This window comes from Rousettus aegyptiacus, unplaced genomic scaffold (assembly GCF_014176215.1).
Source record: "Rousettus aegyptiacus isolate mRouAeg1 unplaced genomic scaffold, mRouAeg1.p scaffold_m13_p_13, whole genome shotgun sequence".
Classification (NCBI taxonomy): Eukaryota; Metazoa; Chordata; class Mammalia; order Chiroptera; family Pteropodidae; genus Rousettus; species Rousettus aegyptiacus.
In genome coordinates this window covers 32,422,386-32,445,494 of record NW_023416288.1, presented here as the reverse complement: position 1 = coordinate 32,445,494, position 23,109 = coordinate 32,422,386, and the positions used below count along the sequence as shown (strand labels likewise).

Here is a 23,109-nt window from a genome sequence, read left to right as displayed (position 1 = left end):
TCTGTGGCCTGAGACATCAAGGATGGAATATATAAAATGGGTTTTGTTTTTCAGTAATCTCCTAAAATGAGCTTATCATTTCTGCACCAATGAAAATGTGGATACTTTTGTTTTTGTGGTTTGCCCTTGCAGCTTGTCAGGTTAAACCAATTCTGACTTTTTCTGACTTCTTCTTCCTTTGGTGCACAGCAGAGCAAATTTATGGTTGTATATAACATGAGAGCTTTCTCATATAACTTCTGGTTATATGCAGTAGGTAACAGGACGTACTGACTATAAATACCACTAGTATATATTAACTTGATTTTTTAGCCTTATTCAAACTTAGAAACCACCTGGTTAAGGTAAAGAAACATCTTTAAACAGAAATTGTTCCTCTCAGCAGGTTTCTTACTGGCCCACTTAGACACGAGCATGGCTTCCTCTAAGCCTGGCACAGCTAGCTGTATAGCTCTTCCCTGGTCTCTCTTGCTCAAGAAAAACACAATCACTTTCTTACTGTCTATAGGAGAGGTTTTACCTTTCAGGATCGGAGAGCAAATGGCCATTTGCCCACAAGAGTGATTTATTTTTAGTTAGAATGACTACTAATTAACTGTCTTTTACTGTTTTTGTCAGAAGAATATGGTTTATTCTTTCATCAATCATTCAGTTGCCTCGACAGTGATGTCTAGTTATTAGTGTTAGCCTTTTCTAGGGCTCCCTAACTTCTCCATCTCTTATGCGATCTTTAGCAATCTATCAAATGCAGATGTATCTCACTGCAAAGGGCTATTCCAGTGGATCTGAGCCATCTTTAAAGTTAATGGTCTTTTTGTGTCTCCTACATGAATGACACTGATAGGATATGTTTTCACCTGTAGGCTCAGGGAAGAATTTATGGAAAAATTAAAGAAGAAAACTTTGTTAGTCCTAAGGAAGAAGTGAAACTTGAAGCTCATATCAGAGTGCCATCCTTTGCTGCTGGCAGAGTTATTGGAAAAGGAGGCAAAACGGCAAGTACTTCAGCAAAACCTGTGCAGTGGTATGAAAGGGAGAGCATTGAAAGGTACTTAGGAGTTCCAAGTCCCTGAATTTTGGCTAATTGATAAAAAGCAGGATCATCTGGGCCAAGGTTTGGAGAAGACTGCCTTTTGTACCTCCTGAGTGTTGGTGTCAGCTACTAGTGCAAGTAATGCCTCTCTTTCAGACCACTTTGTGTGAGAGGACTCTCTCATTTATATAAGGGGCATTTAGCATTTTTCCATTGATAGAACCTCAGCTTTTTTTTTTTTATTATTGCACAATGACATGCAAAGAAAATTTTTAAGAACTTCATCTACCTTTATAACTTTTATCTCTATAACTGAAAAAAGCAGATGATTTCGAGTTTCTCTTTAACATATGTAACTTCTAGGTCATTTTCAAAGCTACTTACAGTTTTGAAGTGATTGAGAGTGTACACTTTGGAATCAGACTTTTAGGGTTTGAATCTGGTTCTGCTATTCACTTAGGTAACTTTGGGCAAGTCACCTTCTTTGGCTAAGCCTTAGTCTTCATCATCTTGCAATGAGGACAATATTAATAATCTGATAGGATCATTAGATTGAAATTTATCAAGCCATAGCTAGTGTTTAGCACATAGAAAGTGTTCAGGAAATGGTAATTAAAAAAAAAAAAAACTTAACATGATTTGTATTTCTCTTTTTCAGGTGAATGAGCTCCAGAATTTGTCAAGTGCGGAAGTTGTTGTCCCGCGTGACCAGACGCCTGATGAGAATGATCAAGTGGTGGTCAAAATAACTGGTCACTTCTATGCTTGCCAGGCAAGTGGGCTCTACTGTGAGAAGGAAGCTCTTGCTTCTTTCTCTAATGGAAGCAAGTTCCCTCTGCACACCCAACCATATAAATATTTAAGGTTGTTTGATGCTAAACACTTTAAATTCCCCCTTTTGGCAGGTGATTTCAGGGACTACTAGCAAACTAAACTAATTAGTATGTATCTTTAATCTTCAAATAGGTTTCTATTTGAAGTTGTTAAAATGGAAAAGTGAAGCACCTTTTGCTAACTTTTGATCAGGTAGGAATTTTAAAGCTCTCTCCTTTTGTAGGTTGCCCAGAGAAAAATTCAGGAAATTCTGACTCAGGTAAAGCAGCACCAACAGCAGAAAGCTCTGCAAAGTGGACCACCTCAGTCAAGACGGAAGTGAAGGCTCAGGAAACAGCCACCACAGAGGCAGATGCCAAACCAAAGACAGACTGCTTAACCAACAGACGGCGCTGAACCCCTATCCAGAGTCACGTGCACAAGTTTTTACCTAGCCAGTTGTTTCTGAGGACCAGGCAACTTTCGAACTCCTGTCTCTGTGAGAATGTATACTTTATGCTCTCTGAAATGTATGACACCCAGCTTTAAAAAGAAAAAAAAATAAGGGGGGGGGGGAGGGAGGGAAAGAGAGGAGCTCTGCACTTCCCTTTTGTTGTATTCTCAGTGTAACAAACAATCTAATTTTTCTTAATATTCCCCCATAATGCCAGAAATTGGCTTAATGATGCATTCACAAAATTCATCGAATAAAAGTAGATTGCTCCTAGGTCCAACTGTTAAAATTGGATCAGAATAGAATTATTACAGGAACTTAAATGTTAAGCTATTAGCATAGAAAAACTGTGTTCTCAGTTTTATTTTTATCTAACACTAACATGAATAACCTAAGGGAAGTGCTGAATGGTGTTGGCAGGGGTATTAAACGTGCATTTTTACTCAACTACCTCAGGTATTCAGTAATGCAATGAAAGCAAAATTTTGTGTTTTGTTTTGAAATTTTATATACTTTATAAAGATAAAAGTCCAACTGTTTTTTAAAAAATAAAATTTAATTAGCTAACAGGCAAATGACAGAAAAAATTTTACTTCTGGCTGGTGACAGTAAAGCTGGAAAACTAATTTCAGGTTTTTTGAGGCTTTTGACAGTTATTATTTGGAAAATCCAATAAATGTTCAATGACATGGAGCAGTGCCTATATTTGGAGAGCAGCAATACCATTTATTTTTTTGTTTATGGTAGGGAAAAGTTTTTGATGGTACTAACAGAGCAAATTGGTTGCAGGAGGTTTTGGAATGGCTAGTTTAAATGGCTTCAGGAGACTTCAGTTTTTTGTTTGGCTACGTGATTGAATACATAAATGCTTTGTGCTTTTGACTATCACTACCTAAAGAAAGTGCATCGATGAAAAGATGCAGCCCCTGTGGACTTTAGCAAAAAGCAAGCCTCAGCTTGTCTGACAGGTTGCTTAGTTTGCCAGTACACCTCGGACCAGTTGGTCTACACTTTCAGCAGACCCCGAAAGAATTGCTTTGTGAAGACAAATGGGGCAGTCAGATGGTGTGACAGTGTTTAAAGGCAATAAAAGGCTACATCTGCATGTGCCAGGCACTGTCATGGGCCTCACTAAGCTGTTGTGAAGATTTTTAGATGATGATAAATTGAGAAAAATAAAAGGCTACCTAAAATATTACATAAAATGCAGCAGGATTTCTATATTCTCTGCAACCAGTTATTGTAAGAAAATTTCTGGAATATGATTTGAATGACTGTGATAAAATATTCAACCTTTGATACTGAATTTATTTGCCTATTTAGTAACTTGATGGCAAAGCCCAGTATGTACAATTGTGTGGGTGTGGGTGGTTGTCAACGCCACACTCTCAGAATTATGTTGCTTTTGTTCATAAAACAATCACAGTCATATTACACTAATCTGAAGGACATATAACCCCTTAAAAATCATTTTGCCTCATTTATATTTCAAGATGAATTTCTACAGACTAGGTAAGTTTTTCTGATAATATGCATATCAGACATTTGAAAATGACTTGAAATGTTTTCCTAAATGTTTTCAGAAAATCAGTTTATTTTGTAGTTTTAGCCAAAAAGTGCCCTTTTGTCACTGATTTCATCTAGCACTCATAATTTTTTTTTTCATACAGTGAATTCCTTAAAAAAAAAAATCACGGACTGGCTTTCTGGTTGGTTTTCAGGTGAGATGTGCTTAAGGCCAGAGCTCTTCCTTAGTATTTGATTTTTCCAATATTTGATGTTTTGTTTTTTTTAATACAGATTGGTGCTGCATTTATATCTGCTGGTTTAAATTCTGTCATACTTCACTTCTAGCCTTTTAGTGTGGCAAATCATGTTTTACTTTCAATTAAGCATTGGTAATAGAGTATCTGGTAATAGCTAGGAAATTATTCTGTAACTGAATTTGTACTCACCACGTATGGATCATTCCTCATCTGCATTGTGCCCCAAATGAAGCTTCATTTTCCAGATACCTTGGTGCAGAATAAAGTTTTTCATCATTAGGTGCAGCTTGGTGTGTAATATCTTTTATTTTTGGTTTGTTAAATAAATGTGAATGTTCTGAATTTGATCAAGCTAAAAACTTAAATAGATTTTTGAATAATATCGGTCTCAAATTAAGCACCAATATCTTACTGGTAAATTATTATATCTTACTGGTAAATTATTTTTTCCGTTCCATGATACTTAATGTGAATCTTACATATAAACTAAGAACTATAGGCTGTAAGTAAGAGGACCAGGGGGTGGTTATGTTTTTAATTTAAAAGTAAGTTTTTGGCTAGTCCATTCTACAGAATGAAATTTATACTTAAGCAAAATTAAAATCTGAGCAGAGAGCTCAGGTGTGAAGCACAGGGGACCAGCGATAACTCCAGGAAATCCTGCTGGGATCTCAGGAATAAAGATGACATTAAAATTTTAGTTGATGATCATTACCTACAATCTCCACATCCAGATGTCAGTTAGCATGAGCGCCAAGACGTGTTTTGATAACTTACCCAATTAGGTGGAGTTTAAGAGCTATATTTTTGAGAAGTGATTCAATCCCAATTTAATATGTCTAAAACAATATCTTTTTATTCACATTGGAACTCCTTTGAAGTCAGAGAGGAAGTGTCATCTTCCATTCCAAGAACGAAGTCTTCAGGTAATGTCTCGGGTGCTATCTGAGCTAACTGGTCATCATAAGAACGTAGGGTCCATAATTTCTCTAATTCGTAAGTTTCTCTGGTGTCTGGAAGCATCAAATGAATCACCATGCTGCCTATCAACGACAGATAAGAGTTACAATGAAGCAGTGCTTTTGCCTTTATTCTTGTGATCTAAACCCTCTGACAGTTCATTCACAGTATAACTACAGACACTCAAGCAGTGGTTCTTAAAGTGTGGATCACAGATGAGCACCATCTGGAAGCTTGTTAGAAATGCAAACTGGACCCCATCCAGCAAAATACCATGGAAGAAAGTGCTGCTATGCTTTTTACTCAGTGCATCATACAGGAGGTACATGAAATCAATATGTAACATTACTCAAGTATTAATTTCACCTTAACTTTATTCAAGTGACTAAAGGTGAGGTCTAAAAGGTTTCTCTTGGGAGACAATTATCCAAATATGCCACATTTCTGCACATCCTGCAAGCAAAACACTGACTACTTTTTGTTCTGGATTATTTTTTTAAGGATGTTTATAGGGTGAATAGTCTCAGAAAGATACTGTCTCTCGAACAGAAGGCAGGTTTGGCTTACAGCAGTGGTTTTCAATCAAGGACATTTTTGATTTTCATAATTGGTTTGTGCAGAGAAGGGACACAGCTCTACACCCTCGATGGATAGAATATTCTCGCCCAATCCCACCAAAATTACCTGGTCCAAAAGGTTAGTGACCAAGTTGAGAAACCCTTATAGCCTTGCGAGAAAGTGCCTTCTGCCAGAGTAAATGCAGGCCTGCTTCCTGTCCATTATAAAAGATGTGGATACCCTAATCTTAGTGTTCCCTTCAGAAATGTGTGTGCAAGCCCTGTGTTGCTCTATAGAAACGGGCTCAAGGAAACAGACCCAAAAATTCTGCTGCTCACTACTGCTATTGCTGTAATAAACTGTCCTTCAACCCTGGAATAGTCTTGAGTTTTGGCAAACTTGTTAGCTTATAAGTAAGATAAAATGTCAGACCCCTGATCGTTCTTGACAGTTACTGTTTCTCCCTTTGTATTAAGTACCGTATGGGGAAATACTTTGAAACTCTATATTAATACCCACATTTGTTAGGTCTTTTCAAAATTCTAGTCCTGTGCTTGGAGTGTCCTTCACTTTTACCTCAACTGAGATAAGGCCAAGGTTATGTGGACCCCAAGCTTTCTACCACCACTATCCATCCTGTTCTCTATCATTTTTCTGACCTGCGTGACTAATTATATGCATACCAGGTCAGGTGAGCATTTAACCTGTAAGGCTGTCTGGGTTATAATGAAACAAATTTCAAAAATTTTACATGGAAAAACACTCAGCAATTTGATCTCAATTCCTTTGCAGCTGAATATAGTTCAAGATTCGTGATATACCAAATATTTATCTGTAAAAAGTGTCAAAATAACTTACCAAAGTCCACACAGAGCCAGTCATCAGTGTCCTTCCCTTCGATCTTAACGTGAGGCTCACTTTTACATTTCAGGAATTTGTACTGAAAAAAGGCAGGGCATATATTAAAGTGAGAAGGTATGGGGGAAATCTGCTCATACTGAGGGTCTGGGGGTATTTTTCTTGGTCTCGATTTGGTACCTAGCTTGTTCATTCCTCATACTTTGCCCCAGAATTAATAACTTAGGGAAATTACCACCTGAATCCTCCTGCCCAAAACCTTCTGATAAGACCACCCTACTCATTCACTATGGTGTATTTGATGCAGAAGGCTAAGCTCATTCAGAGTCTGGTCCTTACCTACCTTATCTCTTCTGTCTATCCCAGCTTTCCTTCACTCTCAGGGGAGGCAGATGCTGCCTTCCTGTTTTAAGGCTGGGTCTTCCCAATTGAGTCCATCTCAACTACCTTTATGACAATGTTAATGAGACTTTATCATCCTTGTTTCTATTTCCAACAGAGACCATGAATAGTCTAAAACATAGATACACTAATGTCAGAGAAAAAAAGATACTTTAAGTTGAAAACTATTATGAGATGAAGAACAACAATGCTAAAAGGGTCCATTAACCAAAATGCCAGAATATAGACATACACACAAAAAAATCAGAGTTCCTAAGCATATGAAACACTGACAGAAATAAAGGAAGAAACAAATGGCAACACAGTAACACAGGACCAGGGTCCCCAATCCTTGGGCCACGGACTGGTAGCCATCCATGGCCTATTAGGAACCGGGCCATACTGCAGGAAGGGAGCAGCAGACAAGCGAGCAAAGCTTGATCTGTACCTGCAGCTGCTCCCCAGCGCTGGCATCACCGCCTCACTCCACCTCAGATCATCAGGCATCAGATTCTCATAGAAGCACCCGTCCCTGGTACCAGAAAGGTTGGGGACTGCTTCTATAGGAGACTCAATACCCTATATTCAATAATAGGACAACCAGACAGAATATCAATCAAACAGAAATCCTGAGCAACACTACAGAGCAACTGGATGCGACAGACATTAACAGAACATTCCACCGAACGGAAAAAAAAATATTTTCCTAAGAGCACATGGAGCATTCTTCAGGATAGATCATATGTTAGGCTACAAAACAAGTCTTAAATAAATTTTAAAGAATCATATAAAATATATTTTCTGATTAATGAAAAGTAGGAATCAGAAGGAAAACTAGAAAATCCACATATGCGGAAATTAACACACTTTTAAAAAAACCAATGGGTTAAAGAACAAATCACAAGGAAAAATTAGAAAATATTGAGAGAAATTAAAATACAACATCCCAAAACTTATGAGATGCAATGAAGACAATGCTATGAGGGAAATTTATAGCTATAAATGCTCATATGAAAAAAGTTCTCAAATCAAAAACTTAAATATACACCTTAAAGAATTAGACAAAGTTAGTAAAAAGGAGGAAACAATGCTCAGAGAAAAACAAGGCAAAAATCAATGAAAGCAAGATTTGGTTCTTCGAAAAGATCAATAAAACTGACAGATCTTTAGGTTAAGGAAAAAAAAGACTCCACAAATCAAACAAGCAAGGGGACATTACTATCAGTTTTAGATAAAGGATTATAATAGTGCTATGAACTGTATACAAATTAGATAATCTTAATGAAATGAACAAATTCCTAGAAACATACAAACTACCAAGGCTGAATCACAGAAAAAGGAAGTCTGAATAGAACCATTCAGTAACAGCAATAGGATTGAATTAGCAATCACAAATCCCTCAACACAATTATATCTCAATTTTTTTTTTTTAAAGGAACACAAGGAAAACACCTCCCAGCAAAGAAAAACCCTAGACCAGATGGCTTCACTGGTGAAGTCTACCAAATATTTAAACAAAAACACAAATTCTTCTCAAAAAATTGAAGAGGAGGAAACACTTTCTAACTCATTCTATGAGACTAGCTAGACAAAGATACTATTAAAAAAACTACAAACCATATAACTTCTAGAAGAAACAGTAAATACTCTGATGTTGCTATTGGTAATTTTTTTTTCCTGATATATCTCCTCGGGACAAAGGAAACCAAAAAAAAAATAAACGAGACTACATCAAAAAAAAGTTTTTGCACAGCAAAGGAAACCAACAAAACGAACACACAACCTACTGAATGGGTGAAGAATATGCCTATGATGCATCTGACAAGGAGTTAATATCCAAAATTTATAAAGAGCTCGCACAACACTAAAAAAAAGAATCCAATTAAAAAATGGGCATAAGACCTGAATAGGTATTTCACAAAGAAATACAGATGGCCAACAGACATGAAAAGATGTTCAAGGTCACTAATCATCAGAGAAATACAAATTAAAACCACAATATCACCTCACATCTCTGTCAGATTGGCTACCATCAATAAATCAAAAAACAAGTGTTGGTGAGGATGTAGAGAAAAAGGAGTCCTCATACACTATTGGTGGGATTGCAAATTGGTACAGCCACAATGAAAAACAGTTTGGAGGTTCTTCAAAGTATTAAAAATAGAACTACCTTTTGACCCAGCAACTGTACTTCTGGGTATTTATTCAAAGAAAACCAAAACAATAGTTTGTAAAGATCTATGCACCCCTACGTTCACGGTAGCCAAGATATGGAAGCAACCTAAGTATCCTCCAATAGATGGTTGGATAAAGAAGTTATGTACATATATATGATAGAATGTTACTCAGCCATAAAAGCTGAAATCTTAACCATTTGCAATGACATAGATGGACCCGGAGGGTATTATGCTGAGTGAAAGATAAATGCCATATTTCACTCAGATGCAGAATCTAAGGAATAAAAGAAAGAAACTAAATGAAAACAGACTAGATACAGAGAACAAACTGGTGATTGCCAGAGGGGAGGAGGGTTGGGCTGGGTGAAAAAGGTGAAGGGATGAAGAAGTACAAGTTAGTAGTTACAAAACAGTCACAGGGATACAGAGTACAGCATAGGGTATACCGTCAGTATTATTGGAACAGTTGTATGTAGTGCCAGAGGGCTGCTAGAATAATTGGGGGGATCACTTCATAAATTACATAAATGTCTAACTATTGTACTGTGTATCTAAAACTAATATAAAAAGTCGTCAAATTTATAGGAATAAAAAAGATGGCCTTGAATAGACTGATGATGCTAGAATGCAATGAATTGAAAAGTATAATCGACTTAGTTCTATACATCTGAGTCCATCTCCCATCCAGCATACCACCAGAGAAGGGAAATTCTATTTTGAAAATAATGAGGAAGGGAAAAAATAGAATGAGTTACAATGAAGCACAAAGGAGGCATGTCAGGTTGTCAATCAACACCATTTATAATACTGTAACCAGAGCCACAGCCTTAGCCAGAAGAAGTCCTCTACGAGTGGTACAGGAGATGCTCCTGGGTCAGGGATGAGGTATTCCACAGAATGTGACTCTGGGAGCACTGATTTCTCCACTCACACACATGATGGGACACTGCTGAATGTCAGTAAGCCAGGGTAGTAGATGTGCAGGGATTTACGGTTAGACTAGGACTCTAGTTGATGAGAGACTGAGGATACAAACAAAAGCAGAGCTGGACCAGACCAACTCTATCTTGTCACCATGGGTATCTTCCTTTTGTGCTTCCTTTTCTCCCCTTACCTTGAAACACCACACTTCTCATTCTCTCAGTTCTAATTCTATTCCAAGTATGGAAGGCCAAACTGTTCTCCAAAACCTACAGAGAGGTCATTGAGCAACTATAATGCCTAGCAGTAACTAGAACTCAAAGCTAATGCATGGAGACTAAAAAACAAATATGAGCTGTTGAGTGGGAAAAAATGAAACAAAACAAAAAACTACAGACCAATATCCTTGATGATACCGTTACAAAAATCCTCAACAAAATACTACCAAACCAATTCAACAGCATATTAAATAGATGAGAGATAGATGGATGATAGGTAGGTGCGTAGACAGGCAAAGTCCACAAGTGAGTGGGAATTATTCCTGGAATGTAATGATGGTCCCATATGAAATCGATGCAATAAGCCACATTAACAAAGTGAGATAGAAACCATAGGATAATCAGCACACAGCTATTCTACTCATGGTAATACCCATCCTCAAACTATTCTAAAAAAAACAAAAAAAAAGAGGGAAAGCACCCAAACTAATTCTGCAAGGCCAGCATTACCAATACCAAAAAGCATTTGACAAAGAAATCACAAAAAAAGAAAATCCAAGGCCAATATCCCTGATGAACATAGGTGCAAAAATCCTCGACAAAATATTAGCAAACCAAATTCAGCAATACACAGGGATACACCATGGTCAAGAGGGATTCATTCTAGGTATGCAAGGTTGATTCGGTATCCGTAAATCAATTAAAATGACACACCACATAGACGAAATGAAAGAATCATATGATCATATCAATACATGCAGAAAAAGCATTTGACAAAATTCAACATCCATATGATAAAAACGATCAGCAAAGTGGGTATAGCAGAAACATACCTCCACATAATAAAGGCCATATATGACAAAGCCACAGCTAACATTATATTCAATGGTGTAAAGGTGAAAGGAAGTGCTATCAAAATACCAATGGCATTTTTCACAGACCTAGAACAAATAATCCTAAAATGTACATAGAACCATAAAGACCACAGACAGCCAAAGCAATCTTGAGAAAGAACAAAGTAGGAGGTCTCACGCTTCCCAATTTCAAAACTACAAAACAGTACGGTCGTTGCACAAACACAGGCATACAGATCAATGGAATAGAACAGAGAGCCCAGAAATAAACCCATGCTTACATGGTCAATTAATCTATAACAAAAGAGACAAGAATATATAACGGGGTAAACAGAGGCTCTTCAATAAATGGTACTGGGAAAACTAGATCACTTTGTTACACCACATAAAAAAATAAACTCAAAATGGATTAAAGACAAATTTAAGACCTCAAACCATAAAACTCCTCAAAGAAATCATAGGCAATAAATTCTTTGACACTAGCCTTAGCAATACTATTTTTGGAAATGTCTCTTAGGGCAAAGACAACAAAAGCAAAAATATACAAATGTGACATCAATCAAAAAAGCTTTTGTGCAATGAAGGAAACCATCAACAAAATGAAAAGACAACCTACTGAATGGGAGAGGATATTTGCAAATGATATATCCAGCAAGAAGTTAGTACCCAAAATATATAAAGAATTCATACAACTCAACATCAAAAAAAATAATCTTTAAAAAATGGGCAGAGGACCTAAATAGATATTTCTCCAAGGACATAAGATGGCCAACAGACACATGAAAAGATGCTCAAAGATGCTCACCATCGTTAATCATCAGAAATACAAATCGAAACCACAATGAAGTATCACCTCAAATCTGTCAGAATGGCTATTATCAAAAAGAGCAAGTGTTGATGAGGATGTGGAGAAAAGGAATCTTTAAGTACTGTTGGTAAGATTATAAACTATGGAAAACAGTATGGAGGTTCCTTAAAAAATTAAAAACAGAACTACCATATAACCTAGAAATCCCACTTTTGAGTACTCAAAGAAATTGGAAACATTAATTCAAATAAATAAATGTTCCCCTATGTTCACTGCAGCATTATTTACAATAAGTAGGGTATGGAAGCAATCTAGGTGTGACTGATAGAAGACTAAAGAGAATGTGGTACAAATACATAATGGAATGTTAGTCGGCTATAAAAAAGAATGATATCTTACCATTCGCAACATGTATGGGCCTAGAAGGCATTATGCTAAGTGAAATAATTCAGACAGAGAAAGACCAATACTGTATGATTTCACTTATATGTGGAATCTAAAAAACAAAATAAATGAGCAAAACAAACTAATAGATACGGAGAACTAATGGTTGCCAGATGTAAGGAAGGTAGGGAGATGGGCAAAAACAGGTGAAGAGGATTAAGAATTACGAACTGCCAGTAATAAAATTAGTCCTAGAGAATACAGTCAGTAATACTGTAATAATTATGTATGCTGTCAGATGGGTACCACGCTTATCATGGTGTTCACTCCTTAAGGTATATAAGTGTCTAATCACTATGTTGTATACCTGAAACTAACATAATAGTCTATATTAACTATAATTAAAAAATAAATTAAAAAAAAAAAAAGCAGGGACATGAACATGTATTTCTACACTCACATTTATAGCAGCATTATTCATAATAGCCAAAAGGTGGAAACCACCCAAATGTCCATTAATGGAAGTAAAGATAAAATATGGTATTAACATACAATAAAATCTCTGACATATGCCACAACATGGATAGACCTTGAAAACATTATGCTAAGTGGCATAAGCCAGTCACAAAAGGACAAACAGGGTATGATTTCACTCATATGAGGTACTCAGAGTAGATAAATTTACAGACAGAAAGCAGAATGGTGGCTGCATGGGTCTGGGGGGAAGGGAGAATGAGAAGTTACTGTCTAATATGTACAGTTTTCGTTTTGCAAGATAAAAATATTCTGGAAAAAGACAGTGGTTGTATAAAATGTGAATGTACCTAATGCCACTTAAAAATTGTTAAAATGTTAAGTTTTACATTATAAATATTTTTATCACAAATGACAAAACTTTCTTGACCTTGCTTTTTTTCTCCCTCCTCAAAATTTTTGTAAAAGTAATTTCTATTCCCCTGCTCTTCCTCTTCCACAAAAACTTCTCTGAAAAACCTCTTACCCTTTTTATGAGTTAAGGGGTCACTTGTAAATCTTCATCTTACTCTATCCCACTATTACGTCTGACAGAGACTCTGGCACCTTGTCTTATAACTCTCCTTCCTGCTCTTGTTTGTTTTTAATCTTCCTCTGCTCTGCCATGTTGCACCAGGGGGCTCTCTTTTCAGCCTCCTTATTTTTTACCTCTCTGCTCTAGGCAATTCCAGCTATTCTTTCGGTCTTAATTATCCCCTCTATTACCAATTTTCGACAAAGTGAAAGAGGTATGTTCCCTGTAGAGTGGTATCAGAATCAGCTAAAGGCTGCCAAGTACATTTTCTTCCTCATTTTGATTCACATTCAGTCCAGGAATATGAATGCTTTCCCTTTTCTCAACTAGATCTGTGAACCTAGAGGGTGAGGACTAAATCTTTTTCATTTTTATCTTCCCAATACCCAGAACAGTACTTGAGAACACTGGACATGCTCAAACATTTGAATTAAATTCTAGGTCAGCACTATCCCATGGAACTTTTTGCAATTATGAAATATTTTATAGGTGCAGTCCTCAACCTTTTTGGCACCAGGGACTAGTGCTCCTATGAGAATCTAATGCCTGATGATCTGAGGCGGAGCTGAGGCAGTGATGCTACTGCTGGGGAGCGGCTGCAAATATAGATGAAGTTTCACTCACTTGCACATCCCTCACCTCCTGCTGTGTGACCATGACCAGATCCTAACGGACCACAGGACCAGTACCCATCCACGGCCTGGGGTTTGGGGACCACTGTTTTATAGTGTGCTGTCCAATATGGTAGCCATTAAGCCACATGCAGCCACTGGAGCACCTAAAATTTGGCTAGTACAACTAAAGACTGAATTTTCAATTTTAGCTTATAATTAAATAGCCACACACAGCAATGGCTACCACAATGGACAGCACCACTCTAGAAATCCCTCTGGGTTATACTTACTGTCTTCTAGTCTGCCTCAGGTTATTTTTTAATATATTTTTTTCCTTGTGGTCACAAGAGGCCTGACTCACTAGGGCTGGACATGTGTCCCCATAACTTTCATTATCAAAAAAATATAAAACACTCATGCAAATTCTGAAAATTTGGGCTTCTTATATAATCTCATATAATGGGTTTACTTTTTAAGTATTGCTCCTCAGCCTGATGCACTAACACTACTCTATTTAGTAATGGTTCCAAAGAGAAAAGAAAGCATCTTACCATTTTCACAATATAGTAGGCCATGGCATGTAAGTGTCGGGTAGATGTTCCACTAACAATCACGAAGTAATCTGTATATTTCATTTCTGGAGGAACCTTGATCACACAAATGTCCCTTGCATTTTCTTGCCTCAGAAGTGAAACCAGAGTATCGATGTCAAACTTGGGACCAGCCCGATCTGAAAAACACAAAGATTTGCTTATGTCAGTGGCAAAGTAGGAGACAGACACTGAATGCACACAAAAATACAGATGATTGACACTGGAACTGCTTCATGAGGGTATTTAGATCTAAAATGTTTTGAAAAAAGGCAGGGCCCAGGCCTTCTGGAAGCTGAACCTGGGCAGTGGTTTTCATATAGTACTGCTCGACTTTTACAGACAGGGTGCTCAGGCTACACAGAGTCACCATACATCTTTTGCTAGTACTAATACAAGTAGAACCATACATCGGGAATAAATGACTTTCTGTTCACTGGTACTTGAGGAAATGAGCAATATACCTCAAACACAGAACTGCTATACAAAGAAAGAAAAACGGCAGCAAAAGTTGGGGAGGTGGTGATATCCTGGGGCATATTAAACTGAATTGCAGATGTAAAGAATCACAAAACTAGAATTGAGAGCTGGAAGGGCTGTTAGGTAGCAAGCATCTGGTCCACAACCTTCACCTGATAAAGCAAATTAAGCCTAGCAGAAAGTAAGTGTGTGGCCCCAAATCAACCAATGAGAATTAAAATTTCAATAGCAAGTCTCATTTCGAACACTCGTTTTTTCTTAAAAAAAAAAAAAAAATTGGGGTTAGGGTTACATAATAACTATTATCTGTAAAAATATATATATTTTTTTCTGTAGAGTTAGATACGCTGTTTTTTACCTTAGAGTACCAGAGCATATAAATTTATTGCTCTCTTAAGCTCTACAAGGAACTCCTGGGGACCTAATGCCTTGTTCACAACACTTCTTCCTCTCATATACTATCTTTCCGCAGATGTGATCTATTTGTCATCTCTCAAGTTTCTAAAACCTTACAATGATTAGAGGACCTTAAATTAGCCCCATTTCCTAGCGCTTCTTACACACCCCTTCGCCCCAAGCCTCTGGCTCTTCCTCAGAATCCTCATGCCCGACACTATCGACAAATCCATTTCTCAGGATCCTAAAAAGAATTTGAAAGGGAATAAGGACGGTGTGGTCGTTCAGGCGCCTGGGGTTTTGGAGACGTCAGATCATCTCAGTTTCTTGACTGCGAAACGGCAAAGTTGGCGCCAACACCCTGTGAAGCGCCCTTGGAACTCGGGATCTGTAAGTTGTTTTGTGACTCCAAGAGACAAGCATAAACAGGAGTAATCGGAGCCTCTTCAGCTGGGACCCAGCGCCTGGCTGCACGGAGGGCGCTACCGCCACCCTCCTCCACGTCCGTACCTGCTGTGCCGAATTCCGGGCGCCGCTCGCCAGCTGCCCACTCCGCCCGCTCCTCCAGACCCGGCCCACCATGCAGGCCGCGCGCACGGCTGGGGGTCAAGCAGGGCCCGCTGACCGCTGGTCTCGCCGGCAGCCGCCCGGTGGCCAGCAGCAGAAGCCGGGACCCATCGCTTGCCGCAGACCCTGCTCGCGGGGAAAGGGCCCTACGCCAGAGAAGCGTCCCGAGACGCCGCGCCGCACAGCCGCCGGGACCCATCACCGTCGCCGCGCGTCGACTCACGGGGCGGGGTTTAATGGAGCCCGAGCAGCTTTCGCGGCTTCCGATTGGCCAGGTCAATGCGGCGCGGCCTGGAAAATTGACGTCAGAAGCGTGGGCGGGACCAGGCCTGGAAGGCAGGGCCAGGTCCGGAAGGCGGGGCCGTGGGCGGAGTCTAAAGCCCGCCTGGGACCCCTGTGGCGAGGATACACTAACTCGAGATTAGGTTTTGAGGAGTCTGAGGACCAGTACTAATGCCTCACCTTTCTTTGCCCTATGTCGTAGTAAACGTCGTCCTTTTTTCTTGTTTTTTTTTTTTTTTTTTGATCTGCCTCTGTTCACTGGAATGTAAACTTCAGGAAGGCAGATTTTTTGTTAGTTTTTAACGTTTATTTCCACAGTGTTGGTACTGAATGAACGGAAATTGCTGCTGCTGATTAGATTGGAATTAGGACATAGTATTTCTATCCACCTTCCATTACCAAAAAAATTATCAGGATTCCCTTGAAATCCCACTAGGAAAATCTATTATCCTAGGGTGGGTGGGGTGGGAGGCAGAGGTAGAAAGGATCATTTGGACAATATTTTTTTTAGTAGGTCAGCTCTTCATTTACATTCCCCATATAGACTTGTTTATGCCAATGGACTGCATTGTGGGACCCACCTCTCTGAGAATAAGGAATGCTGAGGTGCAGTTACAACACTAAACCACAGGATTTGAGAGCTGAGAGACCCCTGGGGGAAAAGTCACTTGCCTGTGGCCATACTGGAACCAAAAGCATGTTCTGAACTCCTGGTCTGGTAACTTCTGAAAGGAAGAGGCTCCTAGAAGGGGAAAAATGCCTGGAACAGTGCCAAACACATAGTAGATGCTCCAAATGCTTGATATATTATTTAATTTCTTTATAAGAAATAACTCCAAGCACTAATTTTGGAGAAATTAAAAACTAAGGAAATTAATACAAGCACCTGTGTGTACCACCCTCAGATATTTACAATTGTTTTGAGTTATTTTTGAGTATGAGAATAAACTATTATGGATAAAATTAAGACTCATTATCTACTTCCATTTCCTCATAGGCATGGATTTGGTATTTCTCCCAGTTTTTGCCATTAGTTCCACGTTCCCACCCTTTTCTCTGAACATCCCAAATTTACTTTACCACCTGCATTTAACATCTCATTTAGTGGATCATCATCCCCTAAATCTTCTGAACTGTGGACTGTATTCACTCCAGGATCTCCCTGTAACAACTAATCCATTGTCAAATCCTGCTTGTGCTACCTCCAAAACATTTTTTGAATCCAACTTCTGTCTTCATTTGCACTGTTCCTTCCTTAGTCCACGCCCTCATAAGCTCTTGTCTAATTGATGAGAAAGCCTCCTAGCTGGCTTTCCGGTTTTCAAATCTGTCTCTACTCTTTCCACCCTCCATGCTGCCATGCTCCCATCTAGAATTACTTTAGCCTCTGATTTTTGCTGTTTTCCAAACACACCATAACCTTTCAGTGCCAAGCTTTGCACATGCTATTCCATTTTTTGAGTGCCCTTCCTCCACCTTTTCACATGACAAACTCAGATTCTGTAAGACATCACCCTCTACTCTCTCAGATGGTCCTTCAGAAACCTCTCATCCCTTTGTTCATAAAAATATCAGGATGCAGCAGTTGTTTAAAAGAAAAAAAATGAGGGGGAGGGGTTTACTTTGCCTTTTATTTTCTACAAAATGTGATTCCTTTGATTTCCTAAGGAGGTTTCTTCTGCAGAAAGCTTCCTGACTCAAGCCACTCAAGGGATCTTTGCTTCCTTCTTTTTGCTTCCATGTGTTCTCTTTGGGGTTCTGAAATAACATGGTTATTGTCAAATTAAGATCCAAATAGTTCTTTCAAGGAGGCAGATTGAAAAAATGTTAAGTAACAACAGCTGTGATGAGACATTCTAATGTTGGGCAAATCAGAATGGCCTGCGCTGATTATAAGTCAATAAATTAAAAGTAATTTTAAATTAAAAGCACCCCAGTTGAGAAGAATTCTAAGCTGCTGTTCTATTTCAAGGGCACTTCCTTGCCTCTACTTTTCTTTCTCGCTGAAATGTTCAGATTCTAGGATACGTAGGCAGTGATAATGATGCAAACGCTTGGCAAAACATGCTTCCCTCTTCCTGGAGAACCCACATGAAGGCTTTCCCCTTGCGAGATGACATCAATGACTTGAACCTTTGCTTTGCTTTGTCTTCACACTGGGTCTGCTTCCCTCCACTAGGAGACCACATCAAGAATGGTCTCCCTGGTAGTGACAGAGTTTAGATATTCAGTTCCTGAGCCATGTTTCTCTGAGATCCCCTACCCACATGATTACAGACACTGCTCATGCAGAAACTACCACAGATTTGGGTGTTAGGAGTTTTAACTAGAATACTAAATCTACATGCAGCAGGTAATCATGTGAGAAAATCTTAAAGACCTAGAGTTTGTAGGATTTTAAATAGTAGGTAACTAGCAAATTGCCTTGAAGTAGCCATTTAATGGTTATTGAATTGAGTTACATGGCTTTGAAGGGTTTCTATCCCAAAAAGGGACCAACAAGGCACTCCAGGAGCAGCACAGAGTCTAAGTTTTTACTTTCACTGGGCTTACTATGTACAGGAAGAAAAAGACACAAACATGTGAAATAGGAAAATAGCAAGAAATATTTAAATAATAGTATATACCATAATAGCATGTTGCCTTGTGGCCATTTTAAAACACGACTCTAAATTTTTCGACACTTTTCCATTGAGAGATGGGGTCTATGTCCCCTCCCCTTAAATCTGGAGGAGCTTGCATTCCAACCAGTACAACATGGTCGAAGTGACAGTATGTGACACCTGAAGCTAGATTATGCCACTTCCTCCTGGCTCTTTTGAATGGTCCCTCTTGGCATGCTCCCTCACAGAGCACAAATACTATGTTGTGGAAAGTCTAGGACACAGGGAATGGCCACATGTATGTGCTCTGGTCTACTGTCCCAACTGAGCCCTGCCTTCAAGTCTTCCCAGCTGAGGCCCCAGACACTATGGAGGAGAAACAGGCCATCCTTACTGTGCCCTATCCAAATCCCTACCTACAGGATCTGTGAACACAATAAAGTAGTTATTTTGCACCTCTAAATTGGGGGTCTTTGTTATGTAGCTAGAGTAACTGGCACCCACCTTGATTCCAAACAAACTGTTCAAATTGTGTTATAAAAGTTCAACAGAGAGCCCAATATGAACAGAAAACTCAATAAACACCTTTTTTGGAGACTGCGTGGAAAACGGGAGAAAGCACTTTATGCTAGAAGAGAGAACAATGGGAGCTCTAAGGCTGCAGGCAGGCAAGGGACAAGTTTGATTCTAGGTGGCGTCAATAAACCAAATGGCCAGCAGGAAAGGTCCTGGCAGGAAGTAATGGAACCATGATGGTGGAAAGGAACATGGAAAGGAAGTTTGGTGCCAGACTGCAGAATGACTCTCACTTTTTCAGCCTTGACAAACACAGGTCATATATGGGTTGTGATCCCAAACACAGGGCCCCAGGTATTAATTGTAAGACCAACCTACCATTCTTCTACTCAGAGGACATCACGATGCAAGGTAGTGATTTTAGGGTTAATCTCGAATCCTTATATGAACAAAAGGTACCTGATTATTTACAGATGACAAGCTTCCAAACTTGCCACTATAGACAGCCTTCGAGGCCACACCAAAGAGTTTGGATTTTCCCTGTAAGTGATAGGGGAAGGCTTCTTAATACCAGTTTGAAAATTCCAAAGTTATCTTTTAAAAGATGGTCTTGGAAACAATAAACAGCATGAATATGAAGAGAGAAAGAGAGACACACAGAGAGAAACCATTTGGAGGCCATTACTGTAATCCAGGTCTGAAGTGACAAAAGCCTGACAGAAGAATGTTGGAGAGGAAAGGACGGAGATTTTGTTTTTTTTAAAAAAAACTTAAAGGTGCTTATTATTTAAAGGGTCGTATAAACGGGTTCATCATTTAGAGATATTTTAAAGGGTCTCCTCAGGGATAAATGGGGTAGATGGGCACATTTTCATTGCTCTCTTCAATAACCTCCTGGGATTGTTTAGGGGAGGCTCAGGCTGGGCTGCAATCAAAACATCACTGGCTGTCAAACCAGGTGCCTCCTCACCAGATGTTTGATAACTCTGGGGCTCAGGACCAATGGGTGAGTAGCTATTTTCATACCGTCTTAAAATGAAGGAAGGCAACAGCTGGAAACTTTGAAACACAGCTCAACCACTGAAGCAGTCTTTCTGCCACGGTTCTGAGAGGAGTCAGCGACCATGGGATGCTTCCACGGCTACCTCTCATCAGAGAGCTCTAGGGTGACAGGAGTCAAGTTCTCCCATTTTATAGATGAGGCGAAGTACATTTTTGGGGTTAACCATCCACAGTCACTTGTGAATTCAACCAGAAATAACAGTCTTAAGTTAGAGGGTGGATTTTGTAGGAAAAGGCAAAGAGGTCAGGGCTTAGGGTTTCCAAACTCTAGGCAATTTTGAACGGAATCGCTTAAATTTCATTCCTATTAGGTTGTTTGGACCACACGTGAGGAATAAAAAAGACTGTTAACTCATTTTTTTCCACATATTATAAAAATTTTCTAACATATAGAATAGTGGAGAGAAAAACAAATGAAATACTCAGATTTAGCAAATCTTCATTTTGCTACCTTTCAGACCTTTTTCCCTATAGAAGTAAACTGTTACAGATTCAGCTAAAGCCCCTTCCACAGCCCTCCCTAATCCCAGGCCTCTCTCCATCGTTACTGATAACCCTTCCCTTGAATTTGAGGGGTACCATACTCATGCATGTTTCTATTCTTTAACTTTCTATGAATGCATAAACGATTTAAAGGACAGTTCTAAATGTTTTAAATTTTACCTAAATATTATCATGCTGTCCCAATGGCTTGTTGTTGACATATCCTTGCTCTTTTAATTTTCATTTCCCCAGATACTAGTGTGGCTGAGCATGTCTCCACACGTGGATTGGCATTTGGATTTCTTTTGTGGATCGTTCATGAACCTTTACCAATTTTTTTTCTAGTGAGTTGTCTTTATTTTAGAATTCTTTTTAGAAGTTATTTTATTCCTCTTAAAAATAATATTTGAATACTACTAGAGAATACATATAGCATGTGGATAAAATACATAAACAATAATAACAAAACAAACCTACAAGTCAGTTTGAGCGGTAAAACATGGCCAATGCTATTGAAATCCCTGATCACTGCTCCCACAGCAGAGTTCTTCCTCCCCAGAGGCAACCACTGTGCTGAATTTCATATAGTGATTCTTTGGCCTTCTCCTCTATAGGGTCATTACATATGTTTGTATACATTTCCATATCGTTTGGTTTTCCTTGCTTTTGAAAACTTTACATAAATGGTATCATATTGTTCGTATTCTTGGCAACTTGCTTTTTTTCTGTCAGTGTTACATTGGTGAGTCTTTCCTCTTGGTGTTTATAGCCATAGGTTTATTCATTTTCACTAATGATTAACATTCCATTGTATGTCCCAACTGAGCTATCCGTTCTACTGTTCAGGGACGTTTGGGTTGTTCCCCATGCTGTTTTGAACGTGCTTGTCCCTGTCCCCAGGACCACATGTGCAAGGGTTTCTTGGGGCATTCTACGCCTAGGAGTGAGATCGCTGGAACATGGGTGTATGTGCACCTTCAGCTTCACCAGATAATGCCAATTGTTTCCCCAAATCGTGTTCCGGTTGAAGCTCCCAACAGCAAAGCACACATGGTCCAGTATTCTCCCTTTCACTAACACTTGATTTTATCAGATTTTCTTTTTCATTTTGGCCAGTCTGGTGGGTGTGAAATGATGACTCATTGGGTGATGATTTGCATTTCCCTAACAATTTTTTTTAAAAAATAATCTGGGTACTAATCTTTTATTAGTTACATGTATTGAAATCATATTCTTCCAGTCTGTGCTGTTTCATTTTTAATCAATGTTATTGAGGTATGTTTATATAAAATAAACACAACCAATTTTAACCCTACAACTTGATGATATTTGACAGATGCATACAGCTGTGTAACCACTACAATTATAGTATAAATTGTTTCCTTTGCTTCCAAAAGTTCCTTTGTGCCCCCAGTTGATCCCCTCCCCCAACCTCTAGTCGCAGGCAAGCATGGATCTGTTCTCAGTTACTATAGTTTTGCCTTTTTCAGGATATCATATAAGCATACACATTATGTCTGGCTTCTTTTATTTAGCATAATGCTTTTGAGACTTCTCCATGTTGTTCCATCCATCAATAGTTTGTTCTTTTTTATTGTCAAGTAGCATTTCATTGTATGGACATATGCCATTTGTTTATCCATTCCACAGTTGATGGAAATTTACGCTGTTTCTAGTCTGTGGCTATTACAGATAACATTATTATGAACATTTAGGTACAAGTCATTGTATAAACATATCTTAATTTCTCTTGGGTAAATACCAAGGAGTAGAAGGGCCAAGTCATATTACAGGTATATTTGTCTTTGTAAGACACTGCCCAACTGTGTTCCAAACTGAACTGTGTCCCAGCTTGCACTGCCACCAGCAGCATGAGAATTCTGTGCTGCTGTTGTTGCTGTTTTTTTAAACAAGCGGTTTGTGGTGTCTTTTTCATACAGAACTTTAAAATTGGAACATAATCTGATACATCGGTCTTTTTCTTTATGGCTGGTCCTTTTGAGAATTTATGAAATCCTTCATCATTTGGTTCTTCATGTTGTGATTCTTTCATTTGTAATTTCTCCTGAGAGGATTATTAGATACTTTTTTCTTCAAAGCTGTTTTTGACATTTTTCCATAGCAGTTTGCAGACAATGCATACTTAGCTTACTATGTCCAATAATACAACATTTGTTGTCATTACTGAATAATATGACACGAGTTTGAGGCTAAGAGCTCAAAGTACTCAATTAAGAAAATAACATTTCATGTTATTGAACATTTTCTAAATTCATTTCATAA

General features: G+C 38.7%; 2 protein-coding genes across 4 annotated transcripts in view; one reads left to right on the top strand and one right to left on the bottom strand.

Moving 5' to 3' along the window:
- Nucleotides 1-4,351, top strand: part of IGF2BP3 (insulin like growth factor 2 mRNA binding protein 3) — a 111,350-nt gene extending 106,999 nt beyond the window's left edge. Inside the window, exons 13-15 of one of the 3 annotated variants that reach the window (XM_016159573.2) lie at nucleotides 864-995; nucleotides 1,692-1,805; nucleotides 2,091-4,351. In XM_016159573.2, the coding sequence (XP_016015059.1) occupies nucleotides 864-995; nucleotides 1,692-1,805; nucleotides 2,091-2,189 (345 nt within the window). In that variant the 3' untranslated portion in view covers nucleotides 2,190-4,351. Of the gene's footprint in view, nucleotides 1-863; nucleotides 1,049-1,691; nucleotides 1,990-2,090 lie in introns of those variants that run through there. The other 2 variants (XM_016159572.2, XM_036230407.1) reach the window with 2 other exon arrangements.
- Nucleotides 4,352-4,895: 544 nt separating this feature from the next.
- MALSU1 (mitochondrial assembly of ribosomal large subunit 1) lies at nucleotides 4,896-16,098 on the bottom strand. The gene is made up of 4 exons (XM_016159577.2): nucleotides 15,824-16,098; nucleotides 14,399-14,577; nucleotides 6,443-6,524; nucleotides 4,896-5,109 (listed from the first exon to the last, which is right to left on the bottom strand). The coding sequence occupies exons 1-4, from the start codon at nucleotides 16,077-16,079 to the stop codon at nucleotides 4,922-4,924; spliced, it is 705 nt and encodes a 234-aa protein (XP_016015063.2). The 5' UTR covers nucleotides 16,080-16,098; the 3' UTR covers nucleotides 4,896-4,921.
- Between the last annotated feature and the right edge of the window lie 7,011 nt (nucleotides 16,099-23,109).